General features: G+C 49.9%; 1 protein-coding gene across 2 annotated transcripts in view; it reads right to left on the reverse strand.

Annotated features, from left to right (window-relative positions):
- Nucleotides 1-12,500, reverse strand: part of srpk1b (SRSF protein kinase 1b) — a 66,970-nt gene that overhangs the window by 25,041 nt on the left and 29,429 nt on the right. Inside the window, exons 7-16 of one of the 2 annotated variants that reach the window (XM_080545861.1) lie at nt 10,475-10,581; nt 9,222-9,387; nt 8,307-8,332; nt 7,783-8,008; nt 6,739-7,239; nt 6,116-6,216; nt 5,618-5,725; nt 3,879-3,948; nt 3,256-3,348; nt 1,634-2,811 (exon numbers count right to left, since the gene is read on the reverse strand). The exons of the other annotated variant lie outside the window; for it this stretch is intronic. Of the exons in view, the coding sequence (XP_080401987.1) occupies nt 2,627-2,811; nt 3,256-3,348; nt 3,879-3,948; nt 5,618-5,725; nt 6,116-6,216; nt 6,739-7,239; nt 7,783-8,008; nt 8,307-8,332; nt 9,222-9,387; nt 10,475-10,581 (1,583 nt within the window). The 3' untranslated portion in view covers nt 1,634-2,626. Of the gene's footprint in view, nt 1-1,633; nt 2,812-3,255; nt 3,349-3,878; nt 3,949-5,617; nt 5,726-6,115; nt 6,217-6,738; nt 7,240-7,782; nt 8,009-8,306; nt 8,333-9,221; nt 9,388-10,474; nt 10,582-12,500 lie in introns of those variants that run through there. 2 annotated transcript variants of the gene reach the window in all.

Raw genomic sequence — 12,500 nt, forward strand, 5'->3', positions numbered from 1 at the left:
TTATTTGTATTTATTTATTATCCTGTTCCTAATTTCCCCTCTGTGAACATAATAGCCGTTAGCCTTTATAACTGCCATGGAATGATGATGATTTTCTCTTTTTCAGATGATTCCTGAGCCCCCCCCCATCGACCACCAATGACTGACTAGCCTGATCTAAGAGGCCACCGTTTTAAAGTAACAAACTTTAAAGTAAAATTCTAGGACACAAATGAATTACACAATGGTAGAATGCTCGTCATTGACAATAAAAAAATATTCCTTTCCAACATCAGAGGCCCCTGCTTTCCTAGTTAAGCAATGGGATCATGTATTGGTACTGCTTTGCTAGTAGTTTATTTTTATTATTTATTTAACCTTTATTTAACCAGGCAAACATGTAAGAACAAATTCTTATTTGCAAATGCAGCCTGACCAAAAAGCAATGGCTCTTTGGGGGGGGATGGGAAGCTAGAAATAAAACAAGGTTAAGTAATACAATAAACAATAAAACAATAAAACAATAAAACACTGGCAAATACAGATGCATTAAAATACTAACAGTCAGAGAGAGGGGAGAGAGACGGAGGAGGTAGGGGTGAGGAAGAGCGGAGGTGAGGGATAGCGGGGGTAGTGGAGCAGGGGTACTTAAAATGAGGCAGTGATGGGTGAGAGACGGTGATCAACAGGTGCATTGATCGACTATGGTTCGATGCAGGATTTGTTTGAAAGCAGTGAGTGAGTTGAGGGCGGTGAGTTTGAGGGTGTTTTGTAAGGTGTTCCAGTCGTGTGCTGCAGCGAACCGGAAAGCTTGGGAGCTCAGGTTGTTGGGCTTAACATAATTTGAACAAACCATGAAAATACACCATAACTACAAAAAGAACACACACACAAAGCACTTTTCCTTTTCAAAATCTTTATTTTCATTGACTACAGAAAAAGGTCTTTGTTTTGCAGTGAACAATCGAATGTAGAGAGAGAGAGGACAGGAGGGGGGGAGGACACGGAGGAAGAGAAGCAGGGGGAGTTTATGGAAAATGGGAGTCGAGGAAGGAAGAGGGGGCTTGTAGAAAAAGAGCAAGTTGAGGGCAGAGGGGGGGCGGCCCTTCAAAGCATTATTATTACTACAGCATTATTACAATCCACTTTTATTTTATATGCAGTTAAAACAACACTGCATTGGAGGGCAACATCAGTATGAAAATAAGCTTTAAAATGCAACAAGAACTTGGAGGAACTTCCAAACGTGTGTCAAGGCGTCTCCAAATGACTCCTTTAAAATGTTTCACCTCAACCGAAGCCTTTCCACAATCGATAGGGGCTCCTAGTAAACTAGTAAACTGTACACGGCTTCTGAATGGAGATAGAGGAGCGAAGGCCAACTCTTTGGTACATGTATGTACAAGACGCGTGTGCCCAGAAATGGTCTCAACCTGATGATATTGTGTCACACTGTTACCTACTGGCCAAAAAACTGCATTTTCTGTTTGCTTTAGAACAGTGTTTCTCAAACCTCTCCTCGGGGACCACCAGCCGTTCCACATATTTGATCAGTTCCACCACCAGCACCAGTTGAATCAGGTGTGCTGGTGGTGGAACAGATCAAACGTGTGGAACGGCTGGTGGTCCCCGAGGAGAGGTTTGAGAAACACTGCTTTAGAACACAGCCTTGTTAAGAACCAAACCACCGTAACCACGGTGACATGACGGATGTTTTCAGTGGCGTAGGTCTGTTGGTCTGGAGCCATGCAGAGGTAAATAACACAGAAAGCAGAGCAAAGAATCCAATTCAACTTTTCTTTTTTTGTGCTTTTGCCAAGTTGCTGCCTGGAATGAACTAAGGAAGGATTGGACAGTGATGACGTCATAATGCCAGACTCAGGGACGCAACATTTCCAGCACCATAACCACTTGTTTTATTTTATTTACTTCTTTATCATATTCTGGGCTGCAAGCTCTTTCCCCAAAATGTCCTATACAAACTTCAAATATGCTTTTTCATGGAGGAAAGACTGATCTTATGTTTGTATAAAATCCTGATGCTCTTGGGTCAAAATGATTTCATTAGTTTCGGGAACTGAAGATTGATGGAAAGTGTCCGCCGGAGGTCAGAACAGGTTGGTCGTAACTCTCGTTTGAGCGTGCTGCAATGATCTTTCAAACAAACACGGATGAAAAGAATACAATTCTCTCTGAATCAAACTTGTTGTGTAGCTAACATGCTAACACGTAGCTAACACGTCATCGTTGGCACAGAGTCTAGAAAAGGGAGCACAGAAACAGAAGGATCAGATACTCAAGTCAAATCCAGTCAGTAAAAAAAGGAGAAAATAAAGGACATAAATACATAGAGCTGCGAAATTTGGACCATCTTCTGTTTTTTCTGTAACCAGTGTTATCAATATCACAGGTGACATGGGGGGGACGTCACCCGTATGATTTCAGCAGCCAGTCTCTCATGGATGTGTGTGTGTGTGTGTGTGTGTGTGTGTGTGTGTATTTCATTTGAGTACCACAAGGAGGCAATGCAGGCATAATGCAGGCATCGGTTCTCTGATAGTGTGTGTGTGTGCGTGTTTTATGTCTGCATGTACGTGTGTTGAGCATGTGCAGTGGTGGTTGTTGCTGCAGTTGCGTTCGGGGGCCACTAGGTGGCGATCCATGCGTGTCGGAGGCACTCGGTGGCCGTAGCTCTCTTCTCTGGCACCAGGTCCAGCATGGGCAGCAGGAAGTTGCTGAAGGTCTGAGCCTCGTCTCGGGACCACTCGTACTTCTCCACCAGAACCTCCTGCAAACCCCACGGCTTCAGCTTGGTGATGTGCCTCAGGTCACCTAGAGAGAGAGAGAGAGAGAGAGAGAGAGAGAGACAGAGAGAGAGAGAGAGAGAGAGAGAGACAGAGACAGAGACAGAGAGACAGAGAGAGAGAGAGAGACAGAGAGAGAGAGAGAGACAGAGAGAGAGAGAGACAGAGACAGAGACAGAGACAGAGACAGAGAGAGACAGAGACAGAGAGAGTGATTATTACACACAACAGAAAATATAGACAGACAGACAGGCGCAAGTAGCAGCTTAGTGCAGCACACACGCACATACACACACACACACTAACACACATGGGAGTTTAATTTGATGATTACCTCTACAGTCAAGTTTAACAGACAGAGATATGCTCAGAGAGATGCACAAATATCATATAATATCTCACACACCCACACCCACACCCACACACACCCACACCCACACCCACACCCACACCCACACACACACACGTTTACCTTTCTTGGTGAAGAACTCCTTGGTGTATTTCCCAGCCAGGATGAGCTTGCGAGGGACTTTCCCCAGCAGCTCAATGATCAGTGCAATGTGGTCTGCATGAGAGGAGGGAGAGAGGAGGAGGTCAGATGGAGGACAGGAGTCAATTCCTCCCGATCATTTTTAAGGTCTTTTTAAATCTCATCTAAACAAATCAACAGAAGAATATTGAAGGGGATTTTGGCAAATATTTTGGGCCACTACCCACACGTTTAGCTGTGTTGCTCCTTCCACGAATGCATGATCCTTACAAGTTGTACCTCGTTGTAAAAGTGACTAATCAGGCTTTCCAACTATATAAAATACCAATTGGTATTATTAAAGGGGAGGAATAATCTACCAAAATAACATTTCCGAACTTTTTGGGGGGAGTTTACAATACATAACACAGATGCAAATGCTACACAACATATGGGCTCAGCATGTCTGACAACCTGGTGGGTCTGACTAACTTGGGATTGTGAACTACTAGTGCTGAGCCCAGTGCTGATATATCCTTGAATCATTGTATTCCTCTGGCTGGGCCCGTACAGGACAGTGGTGGAAGAGAAGGAGGGGGGGAGGAGAGGAGAGGAGGGAGGCGTACCTTCATCTCTAGAGTAGTCTTCCCCAGAGTGAGGCTCAAACAGGTAGTCCCCCGTGGCCAGCTCAAACGCCTGAGGACACCAACAATAATCACTTAACACCAGGAACAAACACACACACTTAGTTTCAGACAGTCAAGTCACTCACATACTGTAGCACAGACGCTGCATGTTGCTGATCAACACAGGTCAGGACTCTGTCAGTCAGTCAGTCAGTCTCCAGTGTTGAGATGTGTGCGTGTGCGTATATTTCACCGTCTCTGAAAGTTCTGTCTGTCTGAAGGTTCAGTACGCTCCTCCTGTCCACTGTGGAAGGCTGCTGTGTGTGTGTGTGTGTGACCTTTAGTGAATAACTCTTCCTTGAAGTGCAACCTTATGTAAACCAGCTCCTTTCCCTTCTTGTTTTTTTTCTTTGATAGCACCAGGGGAGCCACCCCTCCCAAATGTCGTTGTTTGGTACCTGTACTATAGCAATGACAATAAAGACCATTCATTCATTCATTCATTCAACCTAACACACTAACAAAGAATTGTCATTCTCTGTGTGTGGTCTGAAGGAACGCTCTTCTCTGTGTGTGTGTGTGTGTGTGTGTGTGGTTTGAAGGAACGCTCTTCTCTGTGTGTGTGTGTGGGCTAAAGATGCAACAGTAAGAAGGTAGACCCTTGTGTAGCCCACCGGTCTGGACTGTTGTCTGAGGCGTCAGTAGACTAGGACCTGTTCTGCAGTGCAGTGGACAGACTGTTGTTCAGCTAGCCAACAGGAACACATGAACAGATGAGTCATAGCTAAGCTAGTTACACATTTACTAAGGCTTGATACATACTCGTTGAGAGTGAAGTGCATGTGAAGTGCACTCCCTTGGGCAGGAACTATTAAAGGTGTCTTAATCCTTCCTAAATGTTTACATACCAGTTTCATGGGTGGTTCCGCGTAATAGAGCCAATTACAAAGTCACCAGACTAACCTTCTCTGCCCTGCGGTATGTGAGAGTCGACACGCAACTGTGTGAATGTTCTATGTGAACGTTCTATGTGTGAATGTTCTGTGTGTGAATGTTCTGTGTGTGAATGTTCTGTGTGAATGTTCTGTGTGAGATGTTCTATGTGTGAATGTTCTATGTGTGAATGTTCTGTGTGTGAATGTTCTGTGTGAATGTTCTGTGTGAATGTTCTATGTGTGAATGTTCTATGCCTGTTTAAACTAAAGAACAGAAGACATGGGTATGTTCTGGGTTGTAAATGTAAGGACGTGTGTGTGTGTGTGTGTGTGTGTGTGTGTGTGTCTGTGTGTGTGTGTGTGTCTGTGTGTGTGTGTGTGTGTGTGTGTGTGTGTGTGTGTGTGTGTGTGTGTCTGTGTGTCTGTGTGTGTGTGTCTGTCTGTCTGTGGGGGTCTGTGTGTGTGTGTGTATGTGTAGAGTCAAGATCATTTACATTTAGTTAATTCAGATGATACTCCTCTTCAGGACTTAACAACGGCGTTCAAATAAAAACTGCGTTTTCCATATCAGGGTTCGACAGTAACGCCGTTTTACTTGCCCGGAGCAAGTAAAACATTCGCCGGGTTTGTTTGCACGAGCCAGACGATATCTTCACTCACGATCATCCTGCACACAGGTAAAAAATATCCGGGATCTTGCAGCGTCGCAAACAAACCCGGTGAATGTTTTACTTGCTCCGGACAAGTAAAACGGCGTTGCTGTCGAACCCTGATATGTACATCAGTGCCCCTGGCCCCACCCACCATGCACGCCGTGCTCCAGATGTCGGCCGGTGTGCTGTAGCCCGCGCCCATCAGCACCTCCAGACAGCGGTACTGTCGCGTCTGGATGTCATCTGTGAAGTGCTTATGCTGAGAGAGGGAGGGAGAGAGAGAGAGAGGAAGAGGGAGAGACAGAGACAGAGAGAGAGAGACAGAGAGAGACAGAGCGAGACAGAGAGAGAGAGAGAGAGAGAGAGAGAGAGAGAGAGAGACAGAGAGAGAGAGAGAGAGAGAGACAGAGAGAGAGAGACAGAGAGAGAGAGAGAGAGAGAGAGACAGAGAGAGAGAGACAGAGAGAGAGAGGGAGAGAGAGACAGAGAGAGAGAGAGACAGAGAGAGAGAGAGAGAGAGAGAGAGAGAGACAGAGAGAGAGACAGAGAGAGAGAGACAGAGAGAGAGACAGAGAGCCACGGGCGTTTATTCTCCATCTCCAGACCATGGTCACCTATGTGCTATGAGCATCCAAATTCCAAAACTCACCACCCAGCACGCGTTTCCTAGGTCGGCGATTTTGATCTGCAGCTTGTCTGCGTTCAGAGGCTCCAGAGGGTTCACCAGCAGACTACCTGCTGTGAGCGGGGCTGCAGAGAGGAAGAGAGAGACCGTAAGCGTGAAGTGGGAGGGGACTGGAGAGAAACAAGCGACTAGAATCACTGTCATTATAGAAATTGAACGCGTGGAGCATCCCAAGACAAGGAAACACTTCCACACCGTACTTACGACAGGAGGAAAGGAGGACAGGGAGGAGAGGAAGAGAGGAGGGGGTTTAGGAGAGGGGCGCTGAGGAGGTGAAACCAAACTGAGGGAAGGAAGACAAGTGGGAGACGGTACAGCTAGCAGGGTAATATACAGGAATCTTGAGGTTAATGTCAATACCTTTCTAAAGACCTTGTTGTCAATATTTTTTCAGACCTCACCGCCACTTCGAGCTGTAACCGTTGACATCAGTGACACCTTTAACTTAACAGTTTTAGTTTGCAATAGACTAGACCACTATCATACAACAGAATTTCCGGTTCATCTTTGTTTTTTAATAAAACTAATAAATTCACAAACTTTTACTAAAAGTTTTTAGGACTCAAACTCCTCCTCCCCTCACTAACCGTTCCTCTGGCTCTCCTCCTTCTCCTCCCCTCTTCCAGGTCCCGCCTCCGCCTCCGTCTCCGTCTCCATCTCTGTCTCCTCCTTCCTCTCCTCCTCCTGTCCTTTCCTCTCCTCCTCATCCTCCTCCTCTCCACCCCCCCCTACAACTGCTTTACCGTCCATCCCGGGATCGTCGGAGGTCAGCTGACTGGGGTCTTGGGGGTCACCGGGGGGGGTCCCTCCTGTGCCGTTGCATTCTGTATAGGTCACGCTGGTCGGCGGGTCCTTCTGACCCTCTGGGCTGGGGTCGTGGTCGGGGTCGCTGGCGTCCACCTTGTTGGCGTTCTGCCGGTCCTCGGCCTCTCTCTGCTCCTCCTGGTCGTCGGCGGTCCTCTGTGATTGGCTCTCTGGGCTCTCTGGGCTCTCCTCGCTCTCCGGGTGGGCGTGGCCGTTGCAGTTGACCTCCATCCTGACCTCCGCCTCAGCCCCTTTCTCCTCCGTCTGGTCCGGAGCCGTCGTGTCTGAGGCAGAGAGGACGTGAGCAGCACAGACTGGGTCAGTGACACAGACAGTCGTCACAAGAGAACATTGTTTCCGTCAGTCTAAGATCATTTTGAGGCATGAATTTCTTTCATTCCACATAGACCGACGTAGCTCGGGTCTGAGAGAACGTATTGATTTATGAACTCCCAGATGGAACTCCCACCAACAGACACAACGTGAGCTTAGAATGAGGTTCTATCTCCGTTTAGAATGATAAGGTTCTATCTCCGTTTAGAATGATAAGGTTCTATCTCCGTTTAGGGCAGTTCAGAGATATTGAGCGTCAAAGTTTTTACATTCCATTATGTTTTGTGAGACGGAACCTTTGTATTTTATGAATTACTAACTCAAACATGTACTTACATACTTAATAACACCATAGAGGCATTAATAAACACCTAATGGATCAGATTATGTAAAAAACACAATTCTGACCAAAAATGGAGATAGAACCTTATAATTCTAACGTCACGAATAGTTTTTTAATGTAGAGATGGAAAAAATATCTAGATATATTTCACCTGTTGTGGTGTCGTTGGTGACGTCTAGTAGTGTGTTGGAAGGGGGCGGGGGGGCGCAGGGGGGGCTGTCTGGGGTCTCTGTGGTCTCGTCCTCCTCCTCCTCTTCCTCCTCCTCTCCTCCCTCCGGCGCTCCCTCCATCTCCTGGATCCTCTTCTCCAGCAGCTCCGCCTGCCTCCTCTGTTTCTTCTTCATCTTCTTCTTCTTGTTCTTGGACATCTTTGCTGTCTGAGAGGAGGGTGAGGAGAGGAGAGGGGGGTGAGGAGAGGAGAGGAGGGGGGTGAGGAGAGAGGGGGGGTGAGTGGGAGAGGGAGAGAGAGAGGGAGGGAGAGAGAGAGAGAGAGACAGAGAGAGAGAGAGAGAGAGAGAGAGAGAGTGAGTGAGAGAGAGAGAGAGAGAGAGACAGAGAGAGAGAGAGAGAGAGAGAGCTTTATCAAACATGTTGTGAACCGTGTGTCTCTGATGTGAACACAAAGACAAATGAACAAATCTTTTGAATAAGAAAACAGCTCTTTAGGAGACTTACTGGTTTGGGTGCTGGAGCCGTGCTCACTGTGAAGAGAGAAATGTTCAGTCAGTCACACGTCTGCGTAGGTGGTTATCCACCTCAGTCATTAGTATTCAGAACCAGAGACAAAGCATGTGTGTGTGTGCACTGATTCTCTCTCTCACACACACACACACACACACACACACACACACACACACACACACACACACGTCAACACACTCTCTCTCCACAGCTTTGGGGACCAGCGGGAGTCACACTCGTCTGAGTAAGTCAGTTATTTCTGGAACACGCCAGGTGACTCACACACTGGCAATAAATGTTCCTGGTCTGGGATGTGTTTCCCATAGAGAACCTATCTATATACATAGATACATAGATCTATATACACGGTTCCTCTGTTGGTGATGCTGGGCTACACAGTCATTCTTCTCAATGTCATTCAGGGTTCGACAGTAACGCTGTTTTACTTGCCCGGAGCAAGATCTAGAGCTAGATCCTGGATATTTTTACCTGCGTGCAGGAAGAACAACAGACGGCGCAGGCGCCAGACTAGACTAGATGATCGTGGAGTGAAGATATTATCAAAGCGTACGGGTGATCGGCAGGCGCGTACGCTTTGATAATATCTTTCCGGGATCTATCAGCGTCGTCGTGGGTGTAAAAAAACGTTACTGTCGAACCCTGATAAACGGCATCACTTCATCAGTGCACCCCGGTCGCTCTGAACCCTTTGAGGAGCCTCTCATTCTCCAGACCAGTTCATCTCAGTTCGATGCCAGTGATGATCTTAGACACCAGCTTCATCCTATTGAATCAGACTGCATTGAACAAGACAGGTTTCCATAAGCCGATGACAGAAACATGTTGATCTGGTAAGAAGGACTGAAGCGTCAATCCAAACCGCTGCATGTGGATTGGACGAGGGCTTACCTGCCGAGCCGGAGGGGGGCGGGGCTCCCGTCTTCTGCCATTCCGTGGCCTCGGCGGCCATCTTCTTGACGTAGGGCTCGTTGACCGTCAACAGGATGTTCTCTGGCTTGATGTCTGTGTGGATGATCTTACACTTAACGTGCAGGTAGTCCAGACCCTGCAGCACCTAGGGGACAGGAGAAGACTCAACAATGTCGCTGCTGTACTTTTAACAAAACAACAACATACATTCTACATGAACAGGATGTTGTGTTATTGCATTTCTCTTTGGGTGCATCTCAACAGTTTGTAAATGTCTTCCCTACTTCCACTCCTTTCCTTCTCCTGAATCAGCATTCACATATATAAATGTCCCTTTTCCTCATAATAAGTGTGTCAAGGAAACAACTGTAGACCCCCCCCCCCCCCCCCCGTGTGCCTGAGTCTGAGGTGTGGTCCATCCCAGACACCCACTGACCTGCTTCTCCCTCTCCCTCTCTCTCTGTCTCTCTCTCCTTCTCTCCCTCCATCCCTCCCTTCCTCCCTCCTCCCTCTTTCTCCCTCTCTCCCCCTCTCTCTGCCTCTCTCTCTCCCTCTCTCCCTCTCTCTCTCCCCCTCTCTCTCCCCCTCTCTCTCCCTCTCTCTCTCCCTCCCTCCCTCTCCCTCCCCCTCTCTCTCTCCCTCTCTCCCCCTCTCTCTCCCCCTCTCTCTCCCTCCCTCTCCCTCTCCCTCTCTCCCCCTCTCTCTCCCCCTCTCTCTCCCTCTCTCTCCCTCCCTCCCTCTCTCTCCCTCTCCCTCTCTCCCCCCCCTCTCTCTCACTCTCTCTCTCCCCCCCCCCTCTCTCTCCCCCCCTCTCTCTCCCTCTCTCTCTCCCTCCCTCTCCCTCCCCCTCTCTCTCCCTCTCTCTCTCCCCCCCCCCTCTCCCTCCCCCTCTCTCTCCCTCTCTCTCTCCCCCTCTCCCTCTCCCTCTCCCTCTCCCCCTCTCTCTCCCTCTCTCTCTCCCCCTCTCCCTCTCCCCCTCGCTCTCCCTCTCTCTCTCTCCCTCTCCCTCTCCAAGATTGATTGATTGAAATCCTCCTTCGACAGGCAGAAGTGCAGCTCAAGAATACATTTCCACATTAAAAACACACATAGGTCACATACATTAATACATACGATAAAAACAGACAGACATAGCAGTGTTTATAAAATGTAGTGCCTATTTAAAAGGTCGAGTCATTTAAAAATAATAATAAAAAACAGTGTTGTTATGGTTTGTTCTATGTGTTGTTTACCTGCCGTATGATGCTCTTGACGCAGGGGAGGGGCAGTCCCTGGTAGTTAGACTTGATGATCCACTTGAGCAGGTGGTGACCCAGGACCTCAAACACCATACACACATCTGAGAGGCTCCAGGTCAAGGACCAACAGAACGCTAGGAGTGGAGCAAGGCAGCCATAACACGATATCCAACCAGAACACAGATCCTCTCCTCTCAACCCTTCACACACACCTTCACACACACACCTTCACACACACACACACACACACACACACACACACACACACACACACACACACACACACACACACACACACACACACACACACACACACACACACACACACACCTTCCCTCCACTCCTTTCACTTCCCTCCACCTCTGGAATCACACTCTCTCTAAACTCCCAACTCAGCTGAAAACACGTCGCCAACCACAGGGGGCGTTTAGGTGGCGTAGCGGGTTAAGCGCCGACCACGTAAGCGCAGGGTTCCCGGTTCGATTCCGGCCGCGGACATGTCCTGCAGCATGTCAACCCTCCTCTCTCTCTCTCACCCATCCTTCCTGTCTAAATCTCTACTGTATCTGTCAATAAAATAAAAAATACGAGTGGGACTGCCCCAAAAACAACAACTTTAAAACACGCCAACCATCCGTCATGACGTAGTGGAGTAACACTGGGAACTTCCTCTCGCCCACAGCCACTCCTCAGTTATGGTCATATCTCATCTAGCCAATCCAGAACGTATCAGTATCAGGGCGCCATGGGAGGGAGTCTGGGCGCGCTGCCTGGATGGGCACACAGCTGCGGGCAGGACGGAGCCAGAAACAGAAACATCGCTGGGACGACACAGAAACTGTCGCTACATCTGTGACTCTGCCTCCTCCTCTCCCTCCTCCTCTGCCTCCTCCTCTCCCCCCTCCTCTACCTCCTCCTCTACCTCCTCCTCTCCCTCCTCCTCTCCCTCCTCCTCTCCCCCCTCCTCTACCTCCTCCTCTGCCTCCTCCTCTCCCTCCTCCTCTGCCTCCTCCTCTGCCTCCTCCTCTCCCTCCTCCTCTCCCTCCTCCTCTCCCTCTCCTCTCCCCCTCCTCTCCCTCCTCCTCTCCTCCCTCCTCCTCTCCCTCCTCCTCTGCCTCCTCCTCCCCCTCCTCCTCTCCCTCCTCCTCTGCCTCCTCCTCTCCCTCCTCCTCTCCCTCCTCCTCCTCTGCCTCCTCCTCTGCCTCCTCTCCCTCCTCCTCTCCCTCCTCCTCCTCTGCCTCCTCTCCCTCCTCCTCTGCCTCCTCCTCCTCCTCCTCATCTCCCTCCTCCTCTCCCTCCTCCTCTGCCTCCTCCTCTCCCTCCTCCTCTCCCCCCTACTCTCCCTCCTCCTCTCCCTCCTCCTCTCCCCCCTACTCTCCCTCCTCCTCTCCCCCCTCCTCTCCCTCCTCCTCTGCCTCCTCCTCTGCCTCCTCCTCTCCCCCCTCCTCTACCTCCTCCTCTACCTCCTCCTCTGCCTCCTCCTCTCCCTCCTCCTCTCCCTCCTCCTCTCCCCCCTCCTCTACCTCCTCCTCTGCCTCCTCCTCTGCCTCCTCCTCTCCCTCCTCCTCTCCCCCTCCTCTCCCTCCTCCTCTCCCTCCTCCTCTGCCTCCTCCTCTCCTCCCTCCTCCTCTCCCTCCTCCTCTGCCTCCTCCTCCCCCTCCTCCTCTCCCTCCTCCTCTGCCTCCTCCTCTCCCTCCTCCTCTCCCTCCTCCTCCTCTGCCTCCTCTCCCTCCTCCTCTCCCTCCTCCGCCTCCTCCTCTGCCTCCTCTCCCTCCTCCTCTGCCTCCTCCTCTACCTCCTCCTCCTCATCTCCCTCCTCCTCTCCCTCCTCCTCTGCCTCCTCCTCTCCCTCCTCCTCTCCCCCCTACTCTCCCTCCTCCTCTCCCCCCTCCTCTCCCTCCTCCTCTCCCTCCTCCTCTGCCTCCTCCTCTCCCCCCTCCTCTACCTCCTCCTCTGCCTCCTCCTCTCCCGCCTCCTCTCCCTCCTCCTCTCCCTCCTCCTCCTCCTCTCCCTCCTCCTC

Source organism: Nansenia antarctica, assembly GCF_963989245.1.
Source record: "Nansenia antarctica genome assembly, chromosome: 15".
NCBI classification, from domain to species: Eukaryota; Metazoa; Chordata; class Actinopteri; order Argentiniformes; family Microstomatidae; genus Nansenia; species Nansenia antarctica.